The 19,682-nt window shown below is 45.8% G+C and overlaps 2 protein-coding genes and 1 pseudogene across 2 annotated transcripts; 2 read left to right on the forward strand and 1 right to left on the reverse strand.

The window, feature by feature from the left end:
• Nucleotides 1–1,295: 1,295 nt before the first annotated feature.
• LOC146273141 (deoxyribonuclease gamma-like) lies at nucleotides 1,296–5,664 on the reverse strand. Its single transcript, XM_084705292.1, has 10 exons — nucleotides 5,574–5,664; nucleotides 4,491–4,576; nucleotides 4,194–4,282; nucleotides 3,986–4,072; nucleotides 3,483–3,595; nucleotides 3,143–3,255; nucleotides 2,831–2,988; nucleotides 2,488–2,584; nucleotides 2,267–2,331; nucleotides 1,296–2,070 (listed from the first exon to the last, which is right to left on the reverse strand). Coding segments are annotated over exons 2-10 (804 nt in total). The 5' UTR covers nucleotides 4,572–4,576; nucleotides 5,574–5,664; the 3' UTR covers nucleotides 1,296–2,069.
• An 890-nt stretch (nucleotides 5,665–6,554) lies between these two features.
• LOC146273142 (deoxyribonuclease-1-like) lies at nucleotides 6,555–9,009 on the forward strand (annotated as a pseudogene).
• A 333-nt stretch (nucleotides 9,010–9,342) lies between these two features.
• LOC146273143 (intermediate filament protein ON3) lies at nucleotides 9,343–14,624 on the forward strand. The gene is made up of 10 exons (XM_084705291.1): nucleotides 9,343–9,633; nucleotides 10,498–10,706; nucleotides 10,909–10,969; nucleotides 11,504–11,599; nucleotides 11,897–12,061; nucleotides 12,250–12,375; nucleotides 12,803–13,023; nucleotides 13,174–13,220; nucleotides 13,371–14,197; nucleotides 14,530–14,624. The coding sequence occupies exons 1-9, from the start codon at nucleotides 9,343–9,345 to the stop codon at nucleotides 13,469–13,471; spliced, it is 1,317 nt and encodes a 438-aa protein (XP_084561417.1). The 3' UTR covers nucleotides 13,472–14,197; nucleotides 14,530–14,624.
• Nucleotides 14,625–19,682: the final 5,058 nt, after the last annotated feature.

The following is a 19,682-nucleotide window of genomic DNA, read 5'->3' on the forward strand; positions in this document are numbered from 1 at the left end:
CTCTTGTTCCAGTTCTTGGAGCAGAGGGGATGTGCGGACATATGAGGAGACTAAGGATGGGAAGGAGGGGAAAGTTAGTGGGAGGAGATTAAGAGGATCTATTGCCCCTCCCCTGTTTGGCGGGGTATAAGTGTTCATGTATGTCCTAGGTTCCAGCTGTATCCCACCTGACACCCACAGCCGTCACTCTCTCTCACACTCCAGTCTTGCAGACTCTGACCCTCCGCCCTCTCCTCCGCTCCATCCGTCTGGTCGTCTTGCCCATTGCTCCATTAGTCCTCTGCGAGCGGCAGCACCATGAGCCTGAGGACCAAGCGGATCAGCTCCAGCAGTTCAGTGCGGAGCAGCAACGGGAGGCTGGGGAGCCCCGGGGCTCTAGGGGGCTTCAGCGGGATGTCACTGAGCAGCAGCCCTCTGTACGGGGGCTCCAGCAGTCACCTGGGCCCTGCCCTTATAAGGAGCTGTCGGGACGTGTATGTATGCAAATTCAGAAGCACGAGGACGCGCTTTCAACTTAAGAAAACTCTTCCCGGGGAGCACAACTCAGAAAACTTCTGCTAGGAACACATTTTCAAGCGTTCATGAATTTGGCGGATGTCTTTTTCTTACATTAATTTTCCGAATCGCGTAAGAAACAATTCAGAAGAAACTTTTAAGAAAATGTTTGAGAATGAGGCCCAATGTCTGCTCCTCCTGCGTGAAATATGCGGCTGTTGTTTTGTCCATGTTTGCAATTGGACATAGTGGTGCAAACACCGCCCCTTTATGTGAACGTGCACGTGTCTAGATTGGAAAGATCTGTGTTGAGTTAGAGAGTTGATAACCGCCGTCGTGATACAACTTATCGTGATTGCGATTGTTAGGCTTTGTTTAGCCGGTTAACTGAAAGTAATCCAGAGCATGTTGATCTTGATTCATGGTACAGGCCCCTGCCATACCAAAAATAAAGTTGGCCAGCCTTTTTATACCTTCCTATATCCTTTTAATAAGATGCCGATGAAAGCCTCTGTTGTGTTTGTGCCAAGTCATGTGATCCATCTAATCAAATATTTGTCACTCAACTGTTTTGAGAGGCATCTGTAACCGGCAGCGCTGTCTTTCAAAACGGTTAAGAAAGTAGTGACAAATATTTGATTACATACTATCTAGTGTTTACAGGCTAAGTGTCTGTTTCACTTTACTAATTGTGTATGGGTTTTGTTTTACAGGGTGTGGCGGTTCTAGACTAATTTTACTGGGGGGCCCAAGGGGGGGCCAGTGTTTAATCAGAGGGGCACATTAAAAACGGAAACAAATTATATTTAAACATTAAATACTTTAATTTTGCTTTACATTAAAATCATACAAAATGCTCTGGCTCTCCCTCTTCCAGCTCCTCAACTCTCTCAATACCTTTACATGTTTCTCTAACTTTTTATGATATGTTACTCTAACTTTTTTTATTAAAAAGGCTGCATTGTCCCTTCCGCGGTTCATGATGACTACTAGAAGAAGAAGAACGTGTAAAAAAAAAAAAGTAAAAAAAAAAAATATATATATTTTTTTTTTGTCAGCTCAGGGGGGCCACAGGGGGGGTCAGGGACATTTTTACAGGGGCACTGGCCCCTGTAGGCCCACGTGTAGAAACGCCCCTGTTTACAGCTGGTGGAGGAATCAAGAAGTCTGGGAAGAAGTGAGGTGAACGACTCCCTTGGCTGGCTACGTAGTGCCAGAGCAGTCTCTACCCAGATGATCACAGCCCCACTCCTGTCAGCTGCCCCTGGGTCCAGGCACACTTATCAAATGAAATAACCCTTAATCTTTCCCTATGAAAAGCAGGTCTTCTGAAATAAAGTTTTCTAACCACATTTTCATTATCAGTTTTTAATCTTACTTGTTTTTCATAAGTCTTCTAATCTACAAGGGTATATGAGCTAATTAATTCCTATACTGTTCAAACATGCATCGCAGGGTTTCTTTGTTCGTTTTTTTCAGCCCATCTAGGCTGTCTTCATCCTCTTGTCTGCCCCATGATCTTTAGTGTCTCTCCATTTCCGGTCTTCAGGTTTCTGACACCCTCCCTTAGTACCTCTAGGTTGGGCCACATGTTAATAGTGGTTAGGCATTCATTTAGGTTAGGCATTCATTAAAAGGTTAATTTCAGGCTTAATTATTTTGCCTAACAGTGAGAGTGTGTGTGAATGGAGAATTCAGTGTTAATTTTTCCTTTTTGTACAGTTTTATTTTTTCTTGTGTGGGAGATAAAAATAGAATTGCTGCTTCTCACCACTTTGACTTTTTGCTTTTCTTCAGCTCAACCTCTACAGGGTAGTGGTCACTCACATCTAGGGTCTGAAAAAAAACAGGTTAGTGAGTTTATAGACCGTATTGATGAATCAAACAGTGCTCTTATGACATCATATTATTAGGGAGGCTTTCAGGGACACTTCAACCTTGAGAACATTGTCAAGCATTTGTTGATTGTACAGGTGTGTGGTATTTCCCTACCTGTTTATCAGTCAGAACATATTCCCGCTGGAAGTTGAAAGGTTTGGCTGAGTTTGGAACAATGGCATCCAGCATGTCATCTCCATAGACCACTATCCTGCAAGATGTCAAAAGAGGATGGGAGAGTCTGGGAGTGAAATACACATTTTCACATGTTGCAGAGAAGAGTTGTTGATCTATCTATAGATAACAAATCTTAGAGGTATGGTTTTATTTACAGCAGAGTTTGTACCTTCTGTATTCATTTTTGTTGTACATAGGTATATTTATCCCCAGACGAGGCTGTTACGCTTCAAGTATCTGGCAGTATTTGAAAATAATATTTGGGATAGGTGTGTCTCACCTGTCATAAGTGTGGTCATTTTTGTTATTCGCAGTGGTGTCAACATCATCACTGATCAGCCAATGAAAGTTCTTGTCGCTGCGGATACGGATCACCTTCATTTCTTTCTTGGAGACATAGGAACCACCTGCATTGAAGTCCCCGAGGATCATAATGTTCTGGAACACACACACCCAATACAATACCTTGAAACATTTTTCACTGTGGACAGAGAGAAAACATGACAAGCAAGGTGTTCTTCTCCAAAAGAAAGGACTTTACACCAGTTCCATGTATAGTACTGTATTTTAATGAGGCTCCGGTGACACCTACGTCAGTCCTCCACTTTTGCTTCACGTCTAGGAAGACGTCGTACAGCTCGTCCAGCTCCTTTTCTGCTCCAACAGGCTTTGTGTGCACTGGCATCAGCACAAGGTCATCCATCACTGAGAAACACATGCACACATTTGTTTGTATAAAATACATCCCATATACTTTTTCTATTTATTTATTTATGTATTCACAATACCATTTCAAATATTACAATAATACAGTTGGGGTACAAGACCATTTGGGTAGAGTGAATGGGTCCCCCAAAGAAGCTAGGAAAGCTTATAGGAGGGGTGAGTGAGACTACTGTGTAGTGAGTGATGCCTGTGTTGTTGCTGCTTACCAGTGTTGTGGCATTTGAAGCGGAGGACGTATGGTTCCCTGGCAAACATGTCTTCCTGACCTGCTTGTTTGTCTTCAAACTGGTAGGTGTCTATCAGATCCACCACATCATCCCTTCAAATGGAGAGGCACGTTGGCAAGGAAGGCACGAAACAACGGTTTCAGATACAGGTCATAGAATAACTGCCATTTTGTGCTTGAAACTAATGCCTGACTTCCATAGAAGTGGCTCCCATGTACTGTCAACAGTCCATTATGTTACACATTTGATCTGACTTCAATGTCATTTCTTAATTGTTTGGGGTAAACAAAAAATAATTGTTCAAATGTTAAACAAAGGAAAGTATCCTTCCATCTACTGGTAGGCCAACTAGTGTGAATCTCAACTGGCTGTCCTGGATTCCTTGTGTTTTTTGACATCCATCCCAAAATACACTGACAAAAAAGAAAGGGGTTGGATCTGGTGCTCCATTAGGGCCGATAGATCCAGAGTTCAGGGTTCACCTGTAGAGAAACAGGTACTGTTCCTTGTATCTAGCTCTGCCCAGACGAGTGCTGATCTCCATGGTGTAGTGATGCTTCTTGTTGACTCTGCAGGAACAGGTTGACCATGACAAATAAACACATGGAATACAGTATGTCTGCATTTACTGATGTTAAAGAATCTCACACAATCTGGAGGTCCTAAACGTTAACAACCACAATATCTCACTTGTTAAGTTCCTGCAAGAAGGTTTGGATTGCTTCCCCCTTGGCATCCACAACCTCCAAGATGACTATGATGTCATAGCGAGACACTATCTGTAGGGGACAGCAGAGTCTCCATGTCACTGGTCTGTTCTCTCTGTGAAACCATGATGCTTGTGTACTAAATGATGCGAGCAGCCATGCTATATTACATTTAACACTAACAATCATGCTATTTAAAATGACCAAACACAACCCAACTGTAAACTGTAAACACAACTGAAAGACAACATATCACAAGACAATGACCAATAATGTGTACCTTGATAAGTATGGAAAGGATTTTGGGGTCTGAGACCTTATTGGTCCCAAACCTCTGGATGTTGAAAGCTGCCACCTTCATGATTGCTGCAAGATGATAGAGATAGAGAGATAGAGAGAGAGAGAGAGAGAGGCAGAGAGAGAGAGAGAGAGAGGCAGAGAGGAATGGAGAGAAAGAGAATGTGTGTGAGACAAGAGACAGAGTTCATGGTGAGGACAAAGAGAGTGTAACTATCATGTTGCAGCCATGTGGAGACAGCATGTTATCCTGTCATCAGGAAAATGTTCATGAGACCCTTTACATTTACAGGAAACTTGTTAAAAATCCTTTCCTGACCACACAGAAAAACTCTACAAATAGTCTCCTCAAGCTGAGAGGATCTTGTTAATGGGTCTCCAGAGGAGGTTTAACTTGGTACCCCTCGACGATTACTCAAATATGTCTGGTACACGCCTGTACTTGTACCTGCCCCCTTCACACACAAACTCTCACACACACTCATGTGCATACATGCAGGATCCACAACTGCTTGCTCAGGATGGCATCTCAATAGTGATGGGTGATTGTATGAAGAATAACCCCATCCCCTCCCCTCCGCCCACACACACACACAGGCACTCTAAAAACATCCTAAACTCTACCACTGTCTCTGTACGGCTATCATGAATTACAATGCAAAAAGGTTTTACCATCAGTCAAACTCAGATCATGCTGAGACATGTTCACTGTCCACTTTGTTTCCTCCACACCACACACACATTCTTATATCATGGAACAATCTTTCCTTTTCCAAGTTACAAATGTAAGAGACCACTCCCTCTCTACCTGTCTAACTGCCCCTTAAATTGTCTCACTACCTAATCCAACCACTCTCCTTTCAGTTCACAAACAGGTTCTTCTTTCAGTATCTATTACCTGAAAATATCTCCAACACAAACTTCTAACAGCCTGGGCATAGTTCAAACAAAACATTGTCTCCATGTGTTTTCATTGGATAACCATGTAATCTGAGTAATGTTACAAATGTTACATCAACTGTCTGCTGTAAAATAAGCACACAGAAAAATCACAGAGTTCACTTACCTTGAGGAATAGAACAAAGGGACGAACACAAAGTAAAAGGTTAACCCAGGTGTTCAACTGAAGTTACGTGTGTGTGTGTGCGCGGTCTGTGTGTCTGTGGTGTTTTTGTGACTTGACAGGAGTCTGGCTTTCTTATATGGTGCACTTGCAATCTGATTGGCTGAAACGTGAGTGAAGCATAGCCCAACATACAGGACATAATAACATCAACAACCCCATGATAAGATCAAATGCATGCTGTAACACACCCAGTTCCCCACACCGAAACTCACACACACACACACACACACACACACTGACAGACAGACTTAAACATTTTCAGGTATTGTGTGGGCTGTGAATCCATGGTTGTGTGTTAGAGTGTCTGTGTGTGTTCCCACCCATCAGTCTATTAGCTACAGTTGACTGCCGCCGCAGTCGCATCGTTAACCCAAAACAAACAAACAAACATTTGCCCCCATTATTTCAGCATTATTCTCTCCTCAAAACTGACTGTCAGCTTAATACTCATATGTTCCTCCCAGCTCCTGAGCAACAATACTAACATCCCCCAAAGGCTTGTTTTATAGTCTAGTTTACAGCCTGAGATATCTTGTGCATTAGAGTATTTCTTATTTATTTGAGACTAACCTGGATGAGTGAAAAGGATAAAACCATCGGGAACGGTGATAATTGTTATTAATTGAGTTCAGTTACAGTGAATCTTGGATGTGAACACATGAGTTCTGTGTTTTTTGTTGCCTGTTGTCTCTTTCTAGGAATAGAGGGGTGGAGTTAAGCCTGATGTTCCAGGTCGGGCATGAGGGACATCAGGATCCGCTCTGACGCCAATTATCATTGGCTGATAGCAGATGATGTGGACACAACAGCCAGCACAGCCAATGATCACACCTACGACAGGTAAACTGGTTAGACAACAAGCAGGAAATATGTTATGTATATTTATGTACGTGCTTGTGTGTATGTGTGCGACAAACCTTTTTATGCTTTCATTTCCTTTGAGGTCAGACAGAAACAACAGTTTTCTCAACTCTTGAGAACACGGTTCCTCTTGTCAACTCCGCTTCTGAAATAGAAAACATAACCGTGGCTCCCTGGACACAGTGCAGGCATCATGAAGATAGCCTCCTTCAACATCCAGAAGTTGGGCTTGAATAAAGTGGCCAATAAGGATGTCCTGTCCTACATCGTCAAGGTAAATTGCTTTCTCATCCCCAGAGTTTTCACATCTTCCTGTTCCTGTATTTGTCAGAGGTACAGTGAGTGAGAAAAGCGTGTCAGACATGGAAAGGGCGTGTGAGGTGTAAAGAGTGGGAAGTGTAGGAGCAGTGGGTCATCTGTGTCCTGGTGTCCCTGCAGATTGTGTCTCGTTACAGTGTCATCCTAATCTTGGAGGTTGTGGACAGGTCTGGCAAGGCCATGAGGACCTTCCTGCAAGAACTCAACAACACACAGTGAGCTAGCACAGTAACCACACGCCCAAATAGAAAACCAAAATAAATGTGTGTTTTTACCATGTTGTGCTATTTTAGGCTAGGCTGTGCTGAATCATGTGTTGACACCCCGTGTCACGTCATGTGTCAGGGATAACAGGTAGCACCCCTACACCATGGCACAGAGCAGCAGGTTAGGCCGAGACTCCTACAAAGAGCAGTTTGTGTTCCTCTACAGGTAGAGCAACAAAGAAACCTTCTGTCTCACAACACAGCAGCTATCTGCACACGCAACCTCTCCGTTTAAACACCTGATGGTCATGAATCTAAACATGAACCCCAGTAGTGACGTTATCATGTTTGTGCCAGAGAGGACCAGGTGAGGCTGACTGACACCTATCAGTATGAAGACGACCAGGCTGGGGACGAGGATGCGTTTGCGAGGGAACCCTACATCTTGCGCTTCACCTGTCTCAGCACAGGTAGCTCTCATTCTGGAAGAAAAGCTCTAACTCACATTTCACATATCGTATGGCTTGATGCTCGAGTGTATTTGTGTATGGCTGTGGGTGCGTGCATACATGTGTTTGTGTACATGCGTCTCCACATATGAGTGTGTGTGTGTGTGTGTGTTTCTCAGTTCTCAGCGACCTGGTGCTTATCCCAGTGCATACCCAGCCTACCGACTCTCGGAAGGAGTTGGATGAGCTGTACGATGTGGTCGAGGTGGTCAGGGAGAAGTGGGAGACTGATGTAAGCGCAACACCCTGTGTAAACATTCTCAGTTGTGGTTCAGACATTTTTTATTTCATTGCACCATTTCATACTGTCCCCTTGTCTTTGTGGGGATTCATTTGTTGTTGATTTTGTGACGTGTCAGTGTGTGTTTGTTTGTGTGTTTGTGTGTCTAGAACATCTTGATACTGGGAGATTTCAACGCAGACGGTCGCTATGTCTCCAGGTCGGGCATGAGGGACATCAGGATCTGCTCTGACGCCAATTATCATTGGCTGATAGCAGATGATGTGGACACAACAGCCAGCACAGCCAATGATCACACCTACGACAGGTAAACTGGTTAGACAACAAGCAGGAAACAGACATCACCCCCACATCATTTCATTTCAACAGTCAACTGACCAGTTTCAGAAATCCACAGTAATCTGATACTGGCTGTAACAGAGAGGTGTATAGAGTAAACTAATAGAGTAAACTAAGCTAGTTGTTGTTGAAACTGACTGTATTGTATCTACAGGATTGTGGTGTATGGAGACAATATGATGGCGGCCATTGTTCCTAACTCGGCTAAGCCCTTCAACTACCAGCAAGAATTCCATCTTTCTACAGATATTGTGGGTCTCCTCCACCACTTAACCACCACTCTCTGCCTCACTCTCTCTCCATCCATGTCTTGTCTCTAATGCAATCATTCTCTCTCTTTCCTTCCCCTTTGTTCTGAACATTCTAATGGCATATTAACACCTCTCTTCTCTAACGCGGCATTTGTGTGTGTGTGTGGGCCTCTGTTTTTGTATGTGTGTGTAGGCTCTCAGTATCAGTGACCACTACCCTGTTGAGGTTGAGCTGAAGAAGAAACAAATGAGTGGCCAAGAAGCTAAGAAGAAGAGAGCCCGGACACCTCAGAGAAAGAAGACAGTTCCAAAAGCACGGAAGAAGAAAATTGTTGCAGGACGAGAGAAGAAGGAGGAAGTCCAGAAACCACAGAAGAAGACAGTTCCAAAAGCACGGAAGAAGAAGATTGTTGCAGGACCAGAGAAGAAGGAGTAAGTCCAGGAACCACAAAAGAAGAGAGTGGGTGCCTGTAGTCTGAACCAGAGAGCAGCAAAAAAGAAAAAGTAACAGTTGAAAATTTTCCAGAACATAATACTCACCTAAAATGAACATAGCCAAAATCTTAACCAATCAGCTGTTAAAAGGTATCATGGTTGTTTCTCTGATTAAAGCTGACAAACCCTCTCTGCCTGACTTGGTGTCATCTTGGTGTCAGTTTGCTGTCTGTCCACAAGAGAGAGCTCTCCCTCTTGTTCCAGTTCTTGGAGCAGAGGGGATGTGCGGACATATGAGGAGACTAAGGATGGGAAGGAGGGGAAAGTTAGTGGGAGGAGATTAAGAGGATCTATTGCCCCTCCCCTGTTTGGCGGGGTATAAGTGTTCATGTATGTCCTAGGTTCCAGCTGTATCCCACCTGACACCCACAGCCGTCACTCTCTCTCACACTCCAGTCTTGCAGACTCTGACCCTCCGCCCTCTCCTCCGCTCCATCCGTCTGGTCGTCTTGCCCATTGCTCCATTAGTCCTCTGCGAGCGGCAGCACCATGAGCCTGAGGACCAAGCGGATCAGCTCCAGCAGTTCAGTGCGGAGCAGCAACGGGAGGCTGGGGAGCCCCGGGGCTCTAGGGGGCTTCAGCGGGATGTCACTGAGCAGCAGCCCTCTGTACGGGGGCTCCAGCAGTCACCTGGGCCCCTCCCTGTCCTCCCTCTCCGTCAACAGGAGCCTGCTGGTGCCACTCAACCTGGAGATTGACCCCAGCCTGCAGCTGTCCAGGACCCAGGAGAAGGATCAAATGAAAGGCCTCAACAATCGCTTTGCCTCCTTCATTGACAAGGTCTGTCTGTCTGTCCGTCTACCTGCCTGCCTGTCTGCTGCCTGTCTGTTTTGTCTGTCTGTCTGTCTGTCTGTCAGTCTATCATCAGTCTATCATCAGTTGATTTTTACAATTACATAATTGAAATAATAATAATTGGAAAGAAGCGGATGATGCAAAAAGTATCCCTACCTTCTTATCAAACTGGCTCTGAGTGCTGTGCTTTCTAAAGGCCTTCCCTGTGAAGAGGCAGTAAGTAGCCCTCTGATAGCAGTGAAACTAATACCCTGCTCACAGCGACACAACCCAGAGCTTCTTTCTCACGGAGTAGGTAACACTGTTACAATGGAGCTATTGTCGGCCTCTCCACACATCAACAGCAGAACCCCCTCTGCTCCTGCTTGGCTACCTTGCCCTCATCCAGCCCTCTCTTAAAACTCTGGAGACTCTGCTCAGCCGTGCATTAATGCTGGGGCAGTGCATGCAAAACCTTTCTCCAGACAAACAGTGAACAAGGCCATTAAAGGACATTTAAAGCCCCACATTCAGTCTCCTTAGCTGGTTTGTTGGCTTGTAACCTGAGAGAAATAGGTCAGCTTGTGTGATCGAATGAATCCCCCGTGTTTCTCTCACTGTGCTTTTCTGTCGTAGGCTGGCAGACCATAGGGCAGCACACTTTTTACCCTCCAGATAGAAATGCAAACGACAGCTCTTACTGCTGGGTCGCCCAGATCTGTCCCTTTCCATCCATCCGTCCATCCGTCCATCCGTCCATCCCTGTATCCATTCAACAACACATTTCTCCATCAATCAATCCATCCATCCCTCCATCTGTTTCTCCATCTATCTATCTATCTATCTATCCATCCATCCTCTCCATCCCAGGTGCGTTTCCTGGAGCAGCAGAACAAGATGCTGGAGACCAAGTTTGACCTGCTGCATGGCCAGGGGTTGGCTCACTCTAATGTGGAGCCCATGTTTGAGGCTTACATGGCCAACCTGCGGCGCCAGATGGACGTGGTCAACAATGACAAAACCAAGCTGGACGGAGAGCTGAGAAACATGCAGGGGCTGGTGGAGGACTTCAAGCACAAGTAGGACATCATCATCATGGAGTATAGGTTATTGTGACAAAATCTTTATTATGCGGCAATACAAGCGGTCAACATCGGTCAGCATCCCATGACAGCAACAGTCACACCTGGCTGAATCCTCACCTGTCCTCCACCAAACCTTACATCTCTGACCTCTCTTCTTTCTTCCCTCCCTCCCTCTCTCCCTCCCTCTATATTCCAGATACGAGGACGAGATCAACAAGAGAAATAACCTGGAGAACGACTTTGTGATCCTGAAGAAGGTAGAACACCAGGTCACTTCCTATGAGACCTAAACATCTTTAGGTCACATCCTATTATGTGTAGTATAGTAGTGCTTGTCTCCTGGCTTCCACACCTGTTATTGTCTAGATACAACACTACAACACTGCCATAGGCAGAGATAGGTTAGTAGATCCGACTTTAAATGAAAGAGAGACTGAAATAGAGAGAGTCAACAAGATTCAACAATAGACAGTGTATGAGCTAATATGCCCCACCTAACAGCTAGCCAGGTATCATATCACCCTGGAGACAGAATAGGGGTGAGAGCAGCCAGGGGACAGCATTAGTCTTTCCACTTGAAACATGATCTCATTATCTGGAATACTGACAGACCTGTAAAAAAATGTTACTAAATGTCACCTTTAATCTCTAACCCTTAAGCTGTAGAGGTGACCTCCGACACCTAGCCTCATACAGGTGACCTTTGACACCTAACCTTTACATGTGACCTCTGACAGCTGGTCTCTTCAAGTGACGGTAGTGGTAAATGGTGAAGCCATTGTTTGTTTCAGGATGTGGACTCTGCATACCTGGTCAAGGCTGACCTGGAAGACAAAGTGGGTGCGCTCACAGACGAGATCAATTTCCTGAGGAGCATCTACGAAGAGGTTCGTGACAGGGAGGAGACATCAAATGCAAGAGACATTCTTCTGAATGCATCCTTCCTTACTCCTTGCCTTGACAGGATCTGTTACAGTAAAAGGACTGCACAGAAGATATGAGCTTCATCAAACAGCTGTTACCTATCCAGTCATGTCATATCAGATTTGAATACAGGAATTTTGTATTTTTGTTTCTCCTGTTGCCCTCTGGCTTAAATGGTCCTTACTCCCAGTGCCCTATAGGTAATATAGTCCTTACTGCCAGTGCCCTGTAGGTAATGTAGTCCTTACTCTTCAATCCAGGAGTTGAGGGAGCTGCAGGCCAGCATGCGGGACACGTCAGTCATCGTCCAGATGGACAACTCCCGGCACCTCAACATGGACCAGATTGTGGCTGAGGTCAAGGCTCAGTATGAGGATATTGCTGCCCACAGCCGTGAGGAGGCGGAGTCATGGTACAAGAACAAGGTACGGGAGAAGATGACTAATGGAGAAAATACGTTTATGCACTTGCAAGCATACCAAAGACAAATGTCAATTTTATGTACATTTTACATGTACATTCTTATCTTATCTTCCAATGTAAAAAGGACATTAGCCCTATGAATTTGTTTATTGGTTTGTTTATTCAGTTGTTTGTATCTGTCTTCCTGCAGTTTGACCAGATGTCCATGCAGGCCAGTCAGTATGGTGACGAGCTGAAGAACATCAAAGGAGAGATCGCTGATCTCAATCGCATGATCAGCCGACTGCAGTCTGAGATCGAGGCCGTCAAGGCCCAGGTGGGCAACAGAGGCTAAATTAGAGTATAAAGACTGAGGTAGAGGCTGGGTTAGAGGAGATTAGATTAGATTATATTTAGGTAGGTTAGAGGTCAGATAGGTTAGATTAGTTAGATTCGAATTTTTGAAGTTAGATTGTAATTATGGCTGCTTATATTTTATATTTTATTTTTTATTATAAATCCCCTTAGTATTAGCTAGACTTTGCTCCTTTTGTATAGTTAGACCACATCTTTAAGTTTCAAGATTCCTATATGTTTAATGTATGCACCATCCTGCCAAAGTAAATTTCTTGTTTGTGCAAACATTCATGGCGAATAAAATCCCTTCTGACTCAAGAGGATGAGATTGAAACTGGGATAGTAAATGAAGTGATAGAGACATTCCTCCCAGGAAGTGAGCGTTAACCTGCTGTCTCCGCCCCCAGCGAGGGAACCTGGAGAACCAGCTGGCTGAGGCTGAGGAGCGGGGGGAGCTGGCTGTGAAGGAGGCCAGGGTGCGAACCCGGGACCTGGAGGATGCCCTGCAGAGGGCCAAGCAGGACATGGCTCGTCAGCTTCGGGAGTACCAGGAGCTGATGAACGTGAAGCTGGCCCTGGACATTGAGATTGCCACCTACAGGAAGCTGCTGGAAGGAGAGGAGGACAGGTGAGGCTGAGAGGCAAGGCTCAGAGAAGAGGCTCATCAAAGGGCTAAACTAGGATAAACTTGTTCCCTGATTCCATTGTTCCTCCTTTTCCTTATTCCCTTGGACTATTTCTCTCCATCCCGGATATAACACTGCGTATCTCTCTCCAGGCTGGGCCAGCAGTCCATCCTGAGCATTCAGGCTGTGGCCAGTCACAGTAAGTAGCCGCTCTAAGTTTATTACATCAAACTTATTTTTTATCGTTTCACCTCCTTCACAATAGTTCAGACGTGTCTGTCTGTCTGTCTGTCTTTCTGTCTGTCACTCTATCTCACAATTTCTATTTAAACCCTGTTGTTTTCGGCAGGTTCCAAGGCAACCAATGGTTACCATAGCAGCTCCCCAACTCCCAAACTACTGATCAAGACCACAGAGACAAGAGACAACTCCAGATTCAGCTCTCACTGATCATTTGTCCGGAGACAATAAGCAGTTACACAAAATAAATCCGACTAAAAGATCATGATTCTTAAGTAACATACAACTGTTGTTTTCTGTAGTTACAAAACCTCATCTCTAGTATATTGAGGAATATTGAGTAGGCCTATGTAAGAAATAAGAATTGTGTTTAACGAAAAAGTTGCCTTGCCTCATGTAAGGGCATTTAGTACAACAGTATCAATAAACTTTAGATGAGCAATAAACCATCTTGGCGGTGTTGAATTCCACTATTGTGACTTCTTGTTGGCTTAGCCTACAAAATGCCAAATCACAGAGAAAACAGCGCGTCTCTAACGCGCATTTTACGGGACTTGAATTGATGCGCCCATCGCCTAGTAACACTGGGAAATAGACACACAACATTCCGTCGGAGAGAAGGCTACTTTACTGGTTTTCTTGTTGACTAATGTTGTAGCCTTCAAATGATTCAGAGCTTATCAATGAGCAAGTCAAAGACATGTTTTAGTAGGCCTCCGTCCGCTTCGAATAGAACATCACCGAATTTGACTAATTCTGTTCACCGCGTCTTCAAGACAGCTCGGTTCAAACTCAATGCGCGGGTACGTGACACAGGGGAGGTGTTCATGGTGCCAAACTGCCACCATAGCATGACCATCAGAGAACTAAAGAGCGCACTGGAGCTGGCCGTTGGAATTCCTGCGGACTTCCAGAGACTATGCTACCTGGACCAAGGTAATTATAAGCTTTTATGCTAGTCGTTTCTCTGCCATCTCTGTTCGACTGATAGGCCTACGGAAGTGGACAATGCTCCATTCAGAGCATGACAACGAGCCTCAATTTTTTTTTTTACTGTTTACAAGTGTTTGAAAGCTATAACAGTAAACGCAGGTGTGTCCATGTAACCTAATAATCAGAAAAATGGAGGGCTCCTCCCACAGGAATGATTAAACCATTACACTAAAGAAAAAAAGAACAAAAACGAAGGAAAGCAAGGAATATATCCCCGATCTAGTTCAACCATGCAGTGTGAGCCTACAGCCCTACTCTGGTGCTCCACCCTACAGGTGACCTGATGGAGGAAAGCACCTTGCACTACAACGACATCGTCCCAGGAACAGTGCTGACGGTGGGGGTGTGGCCCTACAACGGCTGGCCTGAGCTGGTGACTGCTGCTGTTTCCGGCAACACCTACATGGTCAGAGTTAACACTGAGGCACCACAGGCATGTCAGGTGCAGTTTAGGACAGACTCGAACAACATCACAACCGCTGGTCTGTTAACTGGGCCAGTCGAAGAGATGGCTAATGAACAAAGAGCGGTGGTGGACGACTCCTCCTTGAGCTACACAGCTGTTATTAAATTTAATTGGACTCAATTTAATTTGTTTCAATTCCAATCATTGATCCTGAAGGAAATTTAGAGACCCCTGGTGGTTGTAACAGAGTCTAACTTTGCCAACATTGTATTCCCTCTTCTCTCTCTGTGATGTTCAGTTGAAGCAGGTCATGTCCAAACCAGCTCCCCAGGGCTCCTCTGCATCTTCCTGGCTGCCTCACCGCCTCTTCTCTGCCCTGTTCATCACTGTTCACCGAGGACACGCCTCCGCCACCCGCTTCCTCCTGCAGCAGGGTAAACCAGACACCATCTGCTCCATAACACAGTTACTACTGCAGCACAGTATACCAGACACCATCTGCTCCATAACACTACTGCAGCAGGGTGTACCAGTTTCTATCTACTCCATAACACTGTAACTATTCCGTAACACAACTGTTACGACAAAAAAATCCCCTTGCATGTCTTCCACTTGAACTGCAAATTACCTCCCCCCTCTTCCTCCTCCCTCCCTCCTCCAGGTGCTGACGTCGGGGCTCAGACCCCCCGCGGTCGAGGGGCACTGCATGCCGCCGCCGCTCAGGGGCATGTCCAGTTGATCCAGGACCTTCTGCTGGGCGGGGCACCTCCTAACATGGAGGACTGCGAGGGCATGACCGCCCTGAGCCTGGCAGAGGGCTGGGGCCAGAAGAAGAGCGCCCGCCAGATCTTCCTGTTCAACTGGCAGCAGCGCGCCGCTGCCGTACGGATCAAATCCCACCTGGGCGAGGAGGAGCTGTTCGACCACCAACGCTACAACTCACACCTGAAGACCTGGCGATGCGGCAGCTACGCCCAGAGATACATGGCACACCTTGGGGGTAAGGGGAGGGGGGAGGGGCTTAGCGGGATGGGGGAGGGCAAGGTGGAGGGGCTGGATGGGAAGGGAGAGGGCCGGTTGGGCAGGCAGGGGGGGAGATTGGAGGGGAGGAGTGAATGGAGGGTGAGCTGGATGGATGGGAAGGGGGATGGTCGGGGTGAGAAAAGGGGTGGAAAGGGCTGGGGAGAGGGGGGAGCCAATGAGGGTAGAGAGGTCAGCGGTACGGCGAAGCGTAAGGGCAGGGGTCTTAGAGGCGAAGAAAGGGGTGAGAGCAGGAAGGTCTGTGGTCAAGGGAGGGGTGAGAGCTGGGAGGTTAGGGGTGAGGGGAGGGGTGCGGGTAGGAGTGAGTATAAGGGTCATATTAGAAGTGAGGAGAGGTGGGACACTGTAGAGGTGAAGTCATTAGAATCATCCCGGAGCCCCACCATCAGGCTGGCCAGAGGAGCCTGGATGTAAACATTAACACACAACACTGCTTCAGCCAGTGTATCACCTCAATATAATATATATATTATGTTTTATAACAAAGATACAAAGTACAATGTAAAGAAATATGAGAAAAAACATGAAGGTGAATGTTAATAAAAGTTAAATCGTAACAACACTTCATGATGTTCCTTCTTTAGCCAGTGGATGGCAACATAACACTTCTCTCAACGGAACTCACTGTACTGTTACTGCAAAATCTCTGTACTGTCCTCCCCAAGTATAGAAATATAATGTGTGGGCATGTGGTTCAATAAATCACCTACGATCATGGCATGGTTTGGTTTAAAAACCTGACCATAAAGAACAGGACGAGATACCAAAATGTGGTCGGAGTTCATGGTCGGTTATTTAAATTGATAATGAGCTAGACACTGAACTGTAAAGGAGCACCACATACGAATGTAGTCCCTGTCTTCCAGAAGGTTCTCTGATGTCATCTGGCCTGATTTGGTCATCTTGTGACAGACCTGACAGGTTCCCTGATGTCACCTGGCCCATAACTGCATTTTATATTCATATTTTATTGTTGAGGGGCGGTGCAGCGTGGTGGATTTTCAAGTGATATTATTTTACATTTCCGTGCTGTCAGCAGGGGGTGCTGCAGCACCCTCAGCAGCACCAGTTCCGGAGGCCATGATCTGGTCTGACTGTCATCTTGTGACAGACCTGATAGGTTCCATGACAGAGGGACTGTGAACATTTGACTGACGATCAGGGGCGTCGTTAGACCCTTTTTACTGGGGCACGTGCCCCAGTTTAAATCTGCTGTGCCCCAGTAGAATCTAAAGTTTGAGTTTTAACAATTTACTTTATTAGTCAGTGCATACTTTATTAGTCAGTGCAAAAAATTAATGCAGTATCCCAATCAACACTTGTAAAATCAAAGCAGTTTAACCGAAAACACAGGCCGATACCCGCAGAATTCCATGTCAGCGCGCCAAATAGCCACACAAAGTCCTGGTATCGGAGCCAGAGCGGCATCGAGGTCATCCATCATCATTCTGCTGGCCATTTCTGCAGCGTTTGATACGGTTAACCACCAGATCCTGCTCTACAGACTTTCTGAGATGGGCATCAGTGGCGCTGCGCTCCAGTGGATCTCATCTTACCTGTCGGGAAGATCCTACCAGGTCTCCTGGGGAGGCAAACTGTAAGACCCTCGCGAGCTCTCCACTGGTGTCCCACAGGTCTCCGTCCTTGGACCCCTCCTCTTCTCTCTGTACACCAACTCACTTGGACCAATCATCACGCAGCTGTACCTGTCGTTCTCCCCGACCGATCCGGGGATCTCAGCTAGGATTGAGGCCTGCCTCGCAGACATCTCCGCATGGATGACCAAGCGCCACCTCCAGCTGAACCTCGCCAAAACAGAACTTCTCATCATCCCGGCCAAACCCTCCATCTCCCACAACCTCTCAATCACCCTGGGATCTGCGACGGTGACCCCCTCATCCTCTGCCAGGAACCTTGGGGTTACCATGGATGATGAGCTCTCCCTCACGGCCCACACTGCTGCGATCTCTAGGTTGTGTAGATTCACCCTCTACAACATCCGGAAGATCAGGAGATACCTGTCTGAGCACTCCACCCAGCTGCTAGCCCAAACACTTGTCCTCTCCAAGTTGGACTACTGCAACTCGCTGCTCGCCGGTCTCCCAGCATGCGCAACCCGCCCTCTTCAGAGGATTCAAAACGCAGCAGCCCATCTGGTCTACAATCTACCCAGACACTCCCATGTTACCCCGCTCCTCATCTCCCTCCACTGGCAACCCATCACGGCCCGCATCAGATTCAAGACCCTGGTACTGACCTTCCGAGCAGTGAACGGGACTGCACCCGACTACATCAAGTCTCTCCTGCAGCCTTACACCCCCACCCGCCACCTACGGTCTTCTTCAGACAACTGCCTGGTGGTCCTACCGCTCAAGACCGCCCGGTCCCAACACAAGCTCTTCTCCTGCCTGGCCCCCCAGTGGTGGAATCAACTCCCCACCTCCATCAGAGACACAGACTGTCTCTCCACCTTCAAGAGAAGGCTCAAGACGCACTTGTTCCGGGAGTACAATGGTACTTAGGAATGGTCTGCTGAACCCAATGCTAATTTCCTCAAGGATCACAATGACTCTTGCTGTTGCTCTTGTTGGTTAGTGGTAGCTGATTTAAACTGTTGTATTCTATTTTAGTTAATCTCATTTTTATCTTACTGTTGCTTGCACTTAGACACTTCATGTTGTTTAATTGTAACTTGCTTAACTACATGCTCTTATGGTTTTCCCTTTGGCACTTTTTGGTTGTTCACAATGTGTGCTTCTTGTTTTGGCTACCCACAATGCTTTGGGACTATCTTGTTGTTATATTCAGTGACCTATGCACTTTGTCATGCTCTCTCTTGGAAGTCGCTTTGGATAAAAGCATCTGCTAAATGAATAAATGTAAATGTTGGACTCTGCACACAAGTCAGAATTGAGGTAGGCTAGGAAAACATTACAAAACTAAAGAAAGTTTCTAAATGATAGGCCTACCGCTCATCTTATTTTGACTAAAACATAAAAACAATAATATAACTGCAAGCAGTAATGGCGGATTCCTCCAAACACTGCGAACCATTGAAAAATGTTTATTTTTGACAAATTGTAACTGTATAGAAAAATGTATGCTGCAGAATTACCAATGGCATACCAAATCTGAAATGCAATACCATCAAGATCCACAAGGGCCTTTATTTCAAGCCAGTAAGTGAAGGAAGGGGGCTTGGTGAGCTTATCCATTCCAGAAAGCCTTGTATCTTTATGCATTAAGGCGTGGCCTGTAGCGCCACCTATGGGTAATGGTGGGCCATTTGTGGTGTGGTAGTTACTCTTGGCCTATACTATTAATGTTTCAGGATTTTAAAAACTTTTTACCATTGCATATAAAATCGGAAATGCAATACCAACAGGATCCACATGGGCTTTGGGTAAAGTGTGGTAGTTACTCTTGGCCTGTACTGTCAATGTGTCAGGATTTGGAGACCTTTTTACTATTGCATACAAAGTAGGAAATGCAATGACACCAAGGTCCTCAAGGGCCTATGCTGATATTCAAGGAATGAGTGGGGGCTTGGTCAGCCCACACAGTCCTGATATGTTGCGTGTGTGTCTTGCCAAGCCCGCGCGTGTCAAGGGAAGAATGAGTGTCTGAGAATTTGGAGCATGCGCGGGGAGGAGCAGGGGACACATTTCATTGTAAATTTCCCTAGAAATTAGCCAAGCATGCATGTTTCAAAGATTCACCAAAAATCGACCTTTCATCTTAGAGTCAACTTTTTCTCAGATTTGTGTACTAAACATTCTCAAGAGTCTTCATATGAACTTGTTTGACTGGCTTACGTGTAAAGCATTGCGAACCATTGAAAAATGTATATTCTTGACAAATTGTAACTGTATAGAAAAATCAATGCTGCAGAATTTCCAATGGGATACCAAATCTGAAATGCAATAACATCAAGATCCACAAGGGCCTTTATTTCAAGCCAAGAAGTGAAGCGCTTTAATC

The sequence above is a fragment of the Hypomesus nipponensis genome, chromosome 9, assembly GCF_054491055.1.
Source record: "Hypomesus nipponensis isolate SF chromosome 9, ASM5449105v1, whole genome shotgun sequence".
Taxonomy (NCBI): Eukaryota; Metazoa; Chordata; class Actinopteri; order Osmeriformes; family Osmeridae; genus Hypomesus; species Hypomesus nipponensis.